Genomic DNA, 14698 nt, shown 5'->3' with positions numbered 1-14698 from the left:
CAGAGGGAATTTCCTAATTGGCAAAGCCTTAAGGATAAATGAAACATTGGACTGCATCTATTTAAAATGTTTCCATCTCACAAATAAAGAACAACGTAACTCTCCTAAAGCGGATAGAGCAAATAATCCAATCCCATAACCCTCTCATCAGTCATAGTGACCTGCAGCAAAGCTGACAGCTTTCTACATCAACCCATCCTGGTTTATGTTTTCTTCCTATCGTATGACCTCTTCTTTAAGCAAATGTAGTCCCATTCCGGTGTTTTGAAATTATGTTTTTACCCTCAAACACAGTGATCTAATCACTACATGATATACCATGTTTTTCCTTTAGGTAAGCCCAGGAAATTTTCATTTATCCATGTAATAAGCCTGTCTTTGCACATCTGGGTAACACAATGCTGATGCAAGCGGTCAAAGCAGGCAACTGTGGCACTGAAGGCTGGCTCTTAAATCTGTATTTACCCAACTTAATGTAAGGGACCTGATTGTCTCTGAATGCAAAGGGAGCTGCAGGTACTCCGTGTTTTTGAATAGCAGCTATCTGGCTTGGTGCCTAACAGTCGTCATTGGGAGCTGAGCGCTAAAGGTGCTTACGGCTTTCAGCTCCCTTCGCAACGCTCTGCCAGAGCGGGTCTGAAATTCTGATCTCTGACCTTGAAATTTATTTTGCTTACATAATGATGCTAATGTGTCTTGCAAATCTAAATGTATACATGACAAAGGATGGATAGTGCTCTCGCTTCCCCTCGCCCCTCCGTTGTTTTTTTTTTTTAAAACGGCCCAGCTGAAAAGCGCTTGGTTCATATGATACTGATGTGCTCCAACCCCCTGCCCAGTCTCTTATTCAGAAAACATGCATTTTGACTAACAGCAAGAACTACATAACATACAGAACATGGCATGAAAAATGAACAGTCTGTTGGAAATGTAGCACTTCGTATAGTAGCTACAAAACAGATCATGGTCAGGGCTGAACCACAGACGTCCTAACCACACAAATCATGCAAATACATGTTCAACCATTTCTGCTCAGTGCTGCAGATCACACCCTGCAGTGCCCTGAAGTTACTGAGAAGGCTTCAATGACATTGATGAGCTCTGGATTACGGTCCTTGGAAATCTGTCACTGTTGCTAGCACAGGAGCATGCCTACCCTCCCAAGAGTAGGTGCAGAGCCTCACACACAGAGGACTCACTCGATTCTGCTACACTGGGACATTTCCACTGCCTAAGTAGGGGTGAACGATGCCTCGTTCCAGTTCCATGTTATTTTACCTGATACCCCCAAATTCCAGCAACCTGAACATTTAAATCCATAGGTGCTCCTTCTCTTGGCTTGCTTGCTTAAGAACCTGCCCATCCGCCAGGTAAGTTTGGTGGCCATTATCATTTGATAGAGGGGACAAGAATAAACCAGGGAAGGAATTCTGCAAATCGAAACCAGGAAAAATGGGCAGAGAAGTGAGATTCAAATTAGTGCTTGGGTAGAGAGAAATGCTGTTAAAATTCAGACACTTTTCCCAAAAGGCAAGAGCCAAGGGGACACTCCAGGCACACGTACTGGCTGACCAACGACCCACACATAGCTCAAAACATAAATGTGCAATCACATCTTGCTGATGAAGATCCTTTACTTTTCATCCTTCCACTTTCATGAGTCCCCAAAATGTCATATTTCCCAGTTCATAGGCAATGTCCCACCAATTGCTGGGGATTAGCAGCATGGTGCTGGTTTATAACGTTATGTAAGCCCAGACACAGAACAGCCTTTTCAGCAGGATTTGCACATATAAAGGGCAGAAAATTAGTGCCTAGAGCATGTTTATATTTTGAGAAAAATATTTCTCATGTTTACTTATTGGACTGGTAGCAAAACCTCTTACTTTAGAAAGCAAGTTTTATTTATTGGTTTTGTCCTTTACAGAATGCATCTTGCCTTTTACTGTTTGTTTAGAAATTTTTTATTTATTTCCTTCCCTTCTGTAACTATAATTTACCACTAGAAGACACTATTTTTGTACTTACAGCTGCAATATATTACAAGGATTAAATAAGCCTTCATTACAAATACACAGGCACAGTGCTTTCTTCCTGAGCTACCTCAGAAATTCAATATGCGTAAGAGAAAATAGTAAAAAAATTTGTAATCTCAGGTAAACAGAAAATTCCCTGTGAAGGCCAAAGGCACAACATATTTATTACTAAGTAGAAAGCATTCTTTCATGTTGGATAAAAAGGAAACACTTTATTAAATGGTCATTTCTACCCTGTAGTAAGGCCAGCCCATCTGCTCTAATGACAATGGAAGGATAAGCATCAGTAATAGGAAATGCTATTCTTAAGCTACAACAGATCCAAAGCTCATAGAAATTAAACGGTAGCTTCAGGCATATACTTAGGGTTTGGGGCTTTTTTCTGGCTTTTTTCTTGCTGAATAAGTGACTTTTGGGACACAGAAAGGTCTCAAATCTCTTCTGAAGAAATTGTAATTTTTCCTTTCTTCACTCAGAAAGTCTGACATAAAGACAGTAAAGTAAAGAAGTTACAGAATGATCAGTTTCTTAAAATATGTATGTGAAGTCACCATATGCATTACAAAATATGGTCTAATACACTCATGATCAGCAGAAATATCCAGGAAAAATTTTTCACCCCATTAGAGTTTTTCAAATAAAAACATAAGGAACTGCTTTCAGTTGTCAAAAACAATGACAAAAGCTAATGAAAATGCAACATATCTTCTAAATTTGCAACATTCTCCCACACAAAGATTGCTGTTCATCTGGCAAGTCACATGCCGTTAAAATGGTGCAAAGGGAAAACTTGAGATCAGTAGCAATGCAGCTGGCGTCCTGAAAGGCCTGTCAATACTTCCTTAGAACTAACAGACACAAATAGCTTTAGTGACGTGTGCTTACCACCACTTTACCATCACTGCACATCATCCTACCTTGCTGTTTGACTTAACAACTCTCCCAGGATATTCTGCTCTCACCAGGAGAGGTGAGACTGCACATTTACATGAAAAAATTACATTAGATTTGAAACAGTAAGGATTTTATAAGAACTGGTTGCAATGGCCAGGGATGTATGTTCTCCAGCATGCAAGCCCATCCCTTTCAAATGCAACCATTCCCATGCAGCTAACTGCTGCCTCTGACCTCTGTGCTCCACAAAGCTCTCAGGCTGACTCAGGTTTAAGGGGGTTGTATTAACAGATGACCTTAATGAATTTCTGAAAGACAGCACCATCAGTCAACTAATTAGGACCCACTTGCAGCTGGGTGTGCAAATTTGAGCACTTCGGTCTGTCCACATGGCTGCAAAGTGCAGCTGCTCTTACGAGAGCTGCTGTCTGGCACAGAGGATGGCTCTAGCTGTCCCCACTGCCAGGCACACCGGATTTCAGTGCACCTGTAAAGCCAGGGAGGTGGCAACTTTAGATCCGAAACACCTTGTGATGGGTCATTACAAAATGCTCTGTTATGTGTCAGCTTTACTGTCTCAGCACTATGCACTGACATTTCCTGATGGAGGTACTTGCACAACATGCTCCAGAGCTGGTAGCACCCACATTTCGCCCATATTAGGAACATCATTTTTTCTCTGGAAAACGCTGCATGCCCAGCATATAAAAGAACACCACCCCGCCACCCAAAAAAACCCCAGCCAGCAACAAAAAAAACACCCTGTCTAAACCCTTCACAAGGATGTGGGAGAATTTCCTACCCTGCTGATTGCCCATTTTTGCCCACACACTAAATACAATAGCTTACACCTTTTTCCACTGCGCTTTCTTGAAAGGAAGAATATGTACTACAGGAGAGCCAGCTCATCCTATAACCGAGCTTCCCACGGATCACCTGGCAGTTACATGTTCATATGCCCTTGTCCTCAGGTGCCTAATTGGGAAACACCTGGCTTGGATGGCCTAATTCTCACAGAACCAAGATAAGAATGATATTTATATTTATAACTCCACTGAGTTATAAATATTTATAACTCCACTAAGTGGAAAGGAGAACGGTTTGCATTACTTGCTCCAGGCTCACAGCCTGACTCAGACGCAGGGCCAGGATTAAGTTTTAGGAGTTCCCCACTCCCAGGTCTATGGTCAGCTTACGAGCCTGTGCATCATCAGGATCGGTGCCTCATGCCACACTGCAGAAGAATGACGAAACACAGCTTTCTGTGCTATTATGATTCACCTTATCTTTTCAGATTTATTAGGTACAACAGATCAGTAACACAAACTTTACGGAGAGCTTTCATTTGTTAAGCAATCAGTTCCCATCTCTAATGTTTCACCAAAAGCGTGGTCAGTTTTCTGGTTCGAGCCTGCAACAGACTACTTAAGTTTCATATAGTGTATTTTTAGTGCCTTTCAGGGCTAAAAGCTATGAAACAGCAAAGCATACAGAGAATCAAACCCTCTCTTTCCTCCTGGAACAAAGAAAATCATCAGCATCAGCAGACAGAAGAGCTTTTTGTAGATGTCCATGTAAGTCATGGGAATGACTTACAAGGTTTTGAGCCAGCATATCCACATAGCAGTCCATCACTGACATGACAAAGATTTTTAGTTTTGCCTATGTGAGAAGGGATTAGCTTCATATTTCTATTTCAGAATTGATTGAATAGCAATTGATCCAGTAATCTGGATCTATGTGCTGACAACAATCTATCTACAGATCTATCTACAGAAAGATTTTATATTAATAAAGTATAATTAATTACCTGCTTTTCTTCCAAATTTACCTGCAATGCTTCCCACAAGTTTTGATGAATTGCCACGAGTACATGTATGAAATAATTTATTCTCACATTTACTAATTAGCTTTAGTCCCCATACACACAAGAATCAGATTCCTTGTGTTTTGCTCAGCCATTATTCTACTTTATCCCTTGATGCTGGTATGTAAAAATTAAGGTGCATTTCCTCCTGTGCATACATGCTACAACACTAACATCACTCTAGTCTAACACACCAGCAGCTTTTAAATATGGCATTCATGGCATGATAACATCTTAGCGTTTGCTTCAAGATGGGATTTACTGTGAAGTCAAATAAAGCTTACCTTAACATCTGAACAGCTAAAACTAGTCTAGACTAAATGGGAGCACTCAAATCATCTGCCTTTATCACATTAAAATTACAGTTTTCGACTAAAAAGGAAACCTGTGACTGATGTCCAACATGAGAAAAGACTCAGTACTATGTGGTGGCAGAGCTCATGCAGAGGGATATGTAGATGTCTATCAGCAGTGTAGTAAAAATGCATATGAAGAATCGGTACTTTTCTCCCCCAGTATATCCTCCTGAAACAGATAATTGATCTTCTCAAGAAAGCTGCAGGACACCAAGAACATTTACTGTGACTTTCAGGAACCAGCAAAACATCATCCTGACCTTGAGAGCTCGATGCTCTGGCTAAACCCTGCTGCTCTGTAATGCTCTGGGATCACCCAGTTGGGCTCATCTTGTCGATGGGAATACATGAAGGGAAACCTCCTCCCTTCCCTCAAAGAACAGTGGGGTTTTACTTCACCCCTCAAAAATTCCACCATAAAAGATAAAAAGGGTGTTGCTTGAGTACTGCTGTATCACAGTGTCCTGTGATTGCCATCTGGCTCCTTGGGTTGCCTTATTTATAGAATGGGTGGAACAAGAAAGTGATTTTGATTTATAACCCCCATAATTTTTTCTGTTTTGTAACAAACATGGCCCAACCAGTACAAGCAGTCTAGCTCCACGATGTTCAGAGGTCTCTTGCCCAACAGGTTCAAATACTTGGCTCCGTCTTCTGTATGAGAAATGAGCAGTTCAGGCAACCCTTAAAAATAAATACTTACAGCACTTGGAAAATTAATAGGTTCCTGATTCCAAGGGGGATTAAAAAAAAAAAAAAAAGAAAGAAAAAAATACTCACTGCACATTCTTATTGCAGGAAGTTTTACAACCACTATTTCACACCATGTTCCCAATATTCTCCGATGACTGAGAAGGAACAGTATAATGAAGAAACCCTTGCCTAGGCACTTTCAGTAAGAATCTGGCCAGAGATCTTTTTAAAAAGACTAACATATATCCTAATTGTTTTTTATGAGACGATGAGAAGCTCTACAATTATCATGTGTATTTTGATCCCCACTGATACCTAACAGCATGAGGAAATTACACACTGCGCTGTACCTCCTGCAAGCTTAGCCCTTTTTCTATCCTGTTATTAACTGTTCTCCTTTTTGAACTTGCAGCACCTCCTACTCCAGCCACCAAAATGGAAGAAAATGCCAACACCAGCTTCGAAGAAGATTTTGAAGGACAGGCGACACACACAGGCAAGGAAACTAACTGGATTTATTTTTTTTTTTCTAAAAATAAGCCAAACCGTCTCTGTTTGCTGGTGAAGCCCAGAATTCGAGTAGATCCAATTGGTTTCCCAAACCCCTTGCACAGAAACATAGGCTCCAAAGCCAATGAGAATGTATTTTGAAGTGACAACCCTCATGGAAGGGCAGGTAACACCAAACTGATCTTTGTGCCAATCCTCCTCATACCTGAAGCAAATGGCAAATGCAGAAGATGCCTGAAGAAGACACCAACAGCAATGGCCCAATGCAGCTCTTGTTGGTTTATTGCCTCAGTCATGAACAATGGCCTTTCTTCTTCTGGGGAAAAGAGAAGAAAACAAAACCGCAACAAAAAACACACTCACATGCTAGAAATAGGTTACAAGGTTTCACTATAAAGGCTGAATTATTTTTTCCTTCTTATAGAAGGAACATTCAGTGCTAAAAGTGTACCTATAAATCCTTTTGGCAAACACAGCATAGCATTTAAAAGCTTGAAAAGCATCCTTGCTCAAAATCACAATTCTTTTTAATCCAGCACTCAATCACCATTATTTTTATGAGGACTGACACTGTATTCAGCTCTACAGACAGGTATCACTTTATCCCACCCCACCAACAGGCAACTATGTGGCAATCATTCCCCCTCCCCATGCTCTGAGGGCTTCTTTTTCTTTGTGCTATAATAAATGTAGCTCTTGTAATAACTCTTTTTGGGGTTCTTTCCCAACCAGTCTTGCTGCTGTTGGCTAAGATTATTATATATATATTTTTTTTAAGGATGCAAATATAGAGCGCTACATCCACACCTAGGCTTCAAAATAGTTTTGGAAATCAGGCTACTGCACACTTAATCGCTATCGCTATGCCAAGAGGTTCAGGCTAATTCCTGCTTTGGAATCTTGTTTGCAAAAGACTGGTTCACCTTCCCTTTCCACCAATGGGTGCAGTGCCTTGAGCCACTGCTTCAAGATGTTGAAAATTAGTCCAAAACAGACTCTTGGCAGCTAGCAACACATCTCTCTCAGGAGAGGGAGAGCTGCTTACCTAGCCTTTCCTCAATTTCCTAAACTTCACCTCTGAAAACACTAAAAAAGTCCTTGGTTTTGCTTTATAATCTGAGACACAGATTAAAGTGTTTGATTTTGAAAAGCACCACTGGAATTTTGAATTGAAAAGACCTTTTTTTTTTTACCCCCCATTTTAAAATTTAACTGCTTTAATCAACCAGCTCCAAAGAGCAAGATCTGCATTACAATCAGAATTATCATAGCATTGCCTTACAAGTTACTCCTCCAGTTGAACAGGTGTGGGTTTAAAAAAACCCACAAAAAACACCCCCAAACAAAAAACCTCGTGTCCTGTATTCTTAGTTTTACTGTCAATATATTAAAATAGTCCTTATGCATGTTATGTATTCAAAGACACTGTCTATAGAGAAATGCAAATAAGTGGCTATACAGAAATGCAAATAAGTGTAAGAAACAGTGGCTTTGGCCAAAACGTCAGTTTTAACAGGTTTTGACATCCTCATCCTTGTTAACTACTCGCATAGATAAACTGCGGCACAGAAGGACAAACCAGCAAAGGGCAGAAACTTCTTAAGACAGCTTCTTGTTGAGCCAGTTTCTCACCTAACTTCATCTCTCCTTAGGACCCAAAGGCGTGATCAATGACTGGAGGAAGTTTAAATTAGAAAGCGAAGACAGAGACTCCTTATCCTTGAGCAAGAAAGAAATTCTTAGACAAATGTCTTCACCACACAGATCTTTCAGTAAACATGATAAAGACACCAGAGAGAGATTCTGCCGTAAGGTAAGAGAAGAAAAGCAAAATAAATTCATTTTGATTCTGTATAAAACATACCGGTTATAAGCTAGAAAACCCTGAATTTGCCAGATTCCATTTGTTTGCAGCTTAGCAGAGCTCACACAATATGGACAGAACAAATGCACATCCAACCATCTTCAGTAAAATAAGCAGTATATTTCACAACAACATATCACACAACACAGAGTTTGACCTTTCTTCCTCCATTCCCTACCTTGATGCTCTATCCTTGCTTAAGGTAATCAAAAATTTTCAACATGCTTAAACCCCTGCGAGTCAGGATAGAGCTCTGAGCCTGAATGTCACTCATCACCATTTACCAGTTCTGAAAGGGGAGGACCCAAAACCCAAAAAATGACAGGAATTAAACTTTGACCCCACTACAGTCACTGGTAAAATTCCCACCAACTCTGGAAGATCCAGAAGTTTTTGCCAAATATGGCAACTGTCTTCAATATCATCAAGTTGACATGCAAGTGTTGAGACAGGATCTTCACCTGTCTCTTGAAGAGACCTTCCAGAGTCACTGTAGGAAGTGGCTCTCTTCTGGCTAAGCTTTTGATGCAATGTTCTTTAGACAACAACTTAGTCTCTTCCTGTTTCAGTGCCAACAGATGACCACTCATTAATATATCATTCTCTCAATATTCACAGATGAGCATGAAGGAGTATGAATTAATTCATGATGAGCAAGAAGATGAAAGTTGCCTACAAAAATACCGCAAACGCTGCATGCAGGATATGCACCAGAGGCTGAGTTTTGGGGCAAAATACGGTTATCTGTGTGAGCTGCAGAATGGGGAACAGTTCCTGGAAGCCATTGAGAAAGAACGTAAAACTACCACCGTCATCGTCCACATTTACGAAGACGGCATTAAGGGCTGTGATGCTCTCAACAACAGCTTGACCTGCCTGGCAGCTGAGTACACCACCGTGAAGTTCTGCAAGATCAAGGCCTCCAACACGGGGGCTGGAGACCGCTTCTCAAACGAAGTGCTTCCCACTCTACTTGTCTATAAGGGTGGGGAGCTTCTGAGCAATTTCATTAGCATTTCTGAACAATTCAATGAGGATTTTTTTGCTGTGGATGTGGAGTCTTTCCTAAATGAGTATGGGCTGCTACCTGAAAGGGAGCTTCCAGCACTGGGAAATGGCAACATGGATGAGCAAGATGTTGAATAATTAGAGAGCCATAGTCCTCATTGTCTCCCTTTCCTCTTCAGTATGTTGTAAATGAATCTCAGTAACACCCATCTCATTTACAGAAGGCTGTCTTTGCTAACTTACCTGTAAGATACGCATATATAAACATTGCTTAACTGTTAGTATGTGAATTTTACTTAAAACACATACAACTGGCAGTCCTGTACATAATTATTTCTACACCAGACACAGGTAATAGGAAGAACAGGAGATGATACTGGTGATCTCTAAGAAATTAAGGAAAAAAAAATTAAAAATTGAGGCCCCATGTGAGTCTCCATTAAGCACAAGAAGAACTTAATTTCAACAGGAACAGGACTGATCCATTCTTCTGCATACACAAGAAGCCGTCTCCATGCTCTGGAATTACGGCAAGTCCTGCCTCCTCAGACTCACTTCTACTGACTTTCAGTAGGAACAAGATTTCATCCAGCAGTTTTAAGGACAAAAAAATAGCCCTATGTCCTTGCATTCCTAAATGGCTTAGGTATCTAGGATAGGATATCATTTTAGGCTTCTGCATTTAACTTTCAATATTCATGAAAATACAGAAGTTAGCTCAGCACTTCTATAAGTTTGTCATTCAAACAGCTAACACAAACACATTATCAGCTAATTTCAGTTCATTGTTGCTCTGTATTTTGAACAGTAATATTTAAAATGTCTGCAAGTTTCTGAGAAAGTACATTGTGCTTATGTAATAACTCTGAATAAAGCTTAACAGCTCTCAAAACCTGCCATTGGAAGTGTGAAATATATTGGTAGTATGTAACCTTAACCTTAAAAACATGTGAAATATTAGTAAGCAGTAATTAGACATTTACTAAACTCAATGTTTTAAGTTTTGCTAAAGGGATGCTGCTGAGAACTACAATTTAACAATCCATCTGAGAAGACACACGGTAAACTTACTATAAACCTTCCACTGTCTCTCTATAGGTGTAAAAAAATCCACGTCTTCCAGTTCTGATACAAGACAAGAAAACATTAAAAACATTTCAGTGACTTCTTTTGCACACTGGGAAAGCTGAATGCTGAATTTTACTCTGATAGAAATATCTGTATCTTACTCTGAGGACAGAAATATCTATATCTTAACTGCACACAGTTTTGCTGATAACATTTGAGATTATCAAAATGTTAAAGATTATTTTCAGTACTCACATGACTCACCAGTTTTTATTTGATTTTATACTTTCATGATTTGCTCACTTTGGAGTGGGAGCTTTCAGTTTTGCTTCAGGTCAGGATCCCACCACAGAAATGTCACCCTGCAAAATTCTGCATGTGGATCAGTAAAAATTCAGAACTGAGTGACCAGTATCAAGCAACTATTGCTGCAGGGATATAACCCACACATTAAAAACAGATTCTTATCACTGTTTCAAACATTTTTTTTCTCCACTTTTCATTCACATGGAAACTTCACAGGGGTAACTGAAAGTTACACTACTTTCCACCAGATCTGCATAGCAAAATAATTCTACTCAAAAAGATTTGGGAAATATAACCCTGCAAAACATTACTGAAGGAGTCATGAGATACCCTTTCAAGCAAAACAATTTAAACACAACTTAGGCCTTGTTTTAAATAATGGCCAAAAAAAAAAAAATCTTTTCTGTTTGTCCAATTTTAGGGACGATCAAAATGCTACTGAATTTCTACTTTTAATATTGTTTTGCCATGGATTAATATTTTAACAGAGCACTTGAAACCTCGCCTCATGTACACTAAGCAATATGAATGACATTCCCTATTATCTCTTAACAATGTACAATCTTCTTCAACCTGTAAAACAACTAATGATTTTATTCCACCAATAATTCAAACAGCATCTTCCCAAAATGTTACGATTTCTGTTTTGTAAATTTCTGAATGCAAGACTATCATAAGTTTTTCTGATGGAACTCCAGCTGGAACAAAGCTTTTCCCTTAGAGCAGTCCTTTTTCCCCTTACTCAAGCGTGATGTTTACCCTTCAGCTAAAATCACCTTCATCTTAACATTTCATTTGCATCACTAAGTTGACTCTTCAGAAAGCTACAATTTGCAGATATACCTAACATTATAAAAATCTCATGATCTTATAACAGGTTACTGTCATGGTTTAGCCCCAGCCGGCAACTAAGCACCATGCAGCCGCTCGCTCACTCCCCCCTGGTGGGATGGGGGAGAGAATCGGAAGAGCAAAAGTGAGAAAACTCGTGGCTTGAGATAAAGACAGTTTAATAGGGAAAGCAAAAGCCGCGCACGCAAACAAAGCAAAGCAAGGAATGCATTCACTACTTCCCATGGGCAGGCAGGTGTTCAGCCGTCTCCAGGAAAGCAGGGCTCCATCACGCGTAACAGTTACTTGGGAAGACAAATGCCATCACTCCGAACGTCCCCCCTTCCTCCTTCTTCCCCAGCTTTATATACTGAGCATGACATCATGTGGTATGGAATAGCCCTTTGGTCAGTTTGGATCAACCTTCCTGGCTGTGTCCCCTCCCAAGTTCTTCTGCACCTGGCAGAGCATGGGAAGCTGAAAAGTCCTTGACTAGTGCAGCAACAACTAAAACATCTCTGTATTATCAACACTGTTTTCAGCACAAATCCAAAACATAGCCCCATACCAGCCACCACAAAGAAAATTAACTCTATCTCAGCTGAAACCAGGACAGTATCCACCCCTTATTCCATACCATTTACGTCATGCTCAGGTCTCACACTATCCAATACATTCTCATTACCCACCATCACCCTTCCCATCCTTTGATATAATACACACACATCATTCCCTTAGTCTATGGACCACCCCTACAAAATATTTGTAAAATGTCCATAAATGTCCACAAAATGTCCACTGAGCTCATTTAGTCCATGACTTTGGGCTTCATCTCTTATGGTGGTCACTCAGGACAGGAGAGGTGGTGTGTTTCTTGGAGTTATTGGGCACCAAAGCCAGCTCAGGTCAGGTCACTGCTGTACTTGCACTGCTTCTTGTAAGGCTTCTCCTCCATTTGTTCAGGTGGTTCCAGCTGTAGTAATTCCTATAACATGCAACTCAAATCATGGGTTACAACAATTTAAAGGTATTTCCATTACAATCTCCACCCCTGGTCCCTTTGGACCAGGATACAGGGTTTAACATTGCAACGAACTCTCCCCTTGCTCCTAGCCTGGCTAGCAACAAGGGGTTCCTGCTATACTAATTCCCACAACATGCAACTCAGATCACGGGATACAACAATTTAAAGGTATTTCCATTACAATCTCCACCCCTGATCCCTTTGGACCAGACCATCGGGTTTAACATTGCAATGAAGTCCTCCCCTTGCCCCTGCTCCAGCTTGGACTTATCCACAGAATGTAGTACCTTCAGAAGTAAACTTGCTCCAACATGGCCTCATGCACAGCCACTGATGCTTCAAGGTGTACCTGCTGCAGCATGGACTTTATCCACAGCCACAGATGCTTCGAGGTGCACCTTATCCAGCGTGGACTTATCCTTGGGCCACAATCCCTTCAGAGGTATACCTGCTGTGGCACAGACATAACCACGGCCACAGACGCTTCAAGATACACCTGCTCTGGCATGGGCTAATCCATGGGCACAGATGCTTTGGGGTGTCCTGCTCCCACGTGGATTCATCCACAGGTCACAGTCCCTTTGACTCAAGTTCACACTGGAGTTCCAGCCTGTCCAGTACAGCAGCACAGAAACAGCAGTGATGCCCTGGCCATCTGCCAGCCCAGGCGCAAGGCCATTGCTGTTATCAAAATGTTCCCAGGCACAGCACAGTAAGATGATCAGCAGTACAGCAGCACAGCAAGCAGTGAAAGCAAAAAGCAGCCACTAACGAGCCCTAGACTCTAACATACAGTAAGGCAAGCAAGCCTATGGCAAGCACAGAAGCATGCTGATTAATAGCTAAACAGCAATAACAGCTATAAATTCTATCTGGCACATTCCAATCAAATCTGTCATTATCTCAAACCCTTCGAGCCCCACGTTGGGCGCCAAAAAGGACTGTCGTGGTTTAGCCCCAGCCGGCAACTAAGCACCACGCAGCCGCTCGCTCACTCCCCCCTGGTGGGATGGGGGAGAGAATCGGAAGAGTAAAAGTGAGAAAACTCGTGGCTTGAGATAAAGACAGTTTAATAGGGAAAGCAAAAGCCGCGCACGCAAGCAAAGCAAAGCAAGGAATTCATTCACTACTTCCCATGGGCAGGCAGGTGTTCAGCCATCTCCAGGAAAGCAGGGCTCCATCACGCGTAACAGTTACTTGGGAAGACAAATGCCATCACTCCGAACGTCCCCCCTTCCTCCTTCTTCCCCAGCTTTATATACTGAGCATGACATCATGTGGTATGGAATAGCCCTTTGGTCAGTTTGGATCAACCTTCCTGGCTGTGTCCCCTCCCAAGTTCTTCTGCACCTGGCAGAGCATGGGAAGCTGAAAAGTCCTTGACTAGCGCAGCAACAACTAAAACATCTCTGTATTATCAACACTGTTTTCAGCACAAATCCAAAACATAGCCCCATACCAGCCACTATGAAGAAAATTAACTCTATCTCAGCTGAAACCAGGACAGTTACATAGAAAATAATGAATTATCTTCTATCACAAAAATAACCAGCTCCTTGAGTCGCGGGACAATATTTGTCTTGTATTTTTTGATGATATGTTTTAAATAAGAGGCATGAAAAATTTCTGTCCTCTACACACCAGAAAACCTCCACGTAACTGGTGGGAGCTTAGCATTTTTGAGAGTTTTCCCCCTTTGTCAAACTTGGTTCAAAAGTTATTAGGCTGCACATTAGCAGCCTGATCATGTAAACTTCATTTCTTTGAGAAACCAGGCTGAAAGCAAAAAAACCCTAACAAACAATAACCAGCACAGAAACTACATTTACAGCTTGTTACAAGAAATAAGTTGACACTCCAATTTAAGAGACAGATTAAGCAGGCTTAAGCAGGATTTCCTTCAACCTGTAATTTAAAAAAAAAAAAAGAAAAAGAAAACACACGTGACGCCAAGCCCCAACAGAAGCTCATGACTAATGAAGTTGCAAATGAAGCTCTGATCACAGCAGTCATCCATATTTCTGTAGCAAAAAAAACCCCTTAAAAACAAAAAGCAAGACTTCAATCCAACTTCATACTACTGTATGAAGACTCTTGAATAACAAAAAGAAAATGCTTCAATAAGCAGATGGGAGCAGCCTTCCAGCTACCCTTAGCTACGGTTACTCTTCCTTTTGACTCAAAGTCACAGAGACCCTGAGTGTCCTCAAATATTCTGATGCAGACAAAAAAGGAGGAGAG

At 41.0% G+C, this 14698-nt stretch overlaps 1 protein-coding gene across 1 annotated transcript; it reads left to right on the top strand.

The window, feature by feature from the left end:
- Window positions 1-6281: 6281 nt before the first annotated feature.
- Window positions 6282-9366, top strand: PDC (phosducin). Its single transcript, XM_072867812.1, has 3 exons — window positions 6282-6342; window positions 8009-8169; window positions 8839-9366. The coding sequence occupies exons 1-3, from the start codon at window positions 6282-6284 to the stop codon at window positions 9364-9366; spliced, it is 750 nt and encodes a 249-aa protein (XP_072723913.1).
- The last annotated feature ends 5332 nt before the right edge of the window (window positions 9367-14698 follow it).

The sequence above is a fragment of the Ciconia boyciana genome, chromosome 7, assembly GCF_034638445.1.
Source record: "Ciconia boyciana chromosome 7, ASM3463844v1, whole genome shotgun sequence".
NCBI classification, from domain to species: domain Eukaryota; kingdom Metazoa; phylum Chordata; class Aves; order Ciconiiformes; family Ciconiidae; genus Ciconia; species Ciconia boyciana.
Note: the sequence above shows the minus strand (reverse complement) of the source record. Positions and strands in the feature narration are given on the sequence as shown.

Bases quoted from the DNA above. Each gene is read 5' to 3' on its own strand.
- PDC (XM_072867812.1), top strand. From the start codon at position 6,282: ATGGAAGAAAATGCCAACACCAGCTTCGAAGAAGATTTTGAAGGACAG. The intron at 6,343-8,008 runs GCAAGGAAACTA...ATCTCTCCTTAG, and splicing joins AGGACAGGCGACACACACAG to GACCCAAAGGCGTGATCAAT. The intron at 8,170-8,838 runs GTAAGAGAAGAA...CAATATTCACAG, and splicing joins GAGAGAGATTCTGCCGTAAG to ATGAGCATGAAGGAGTATGA.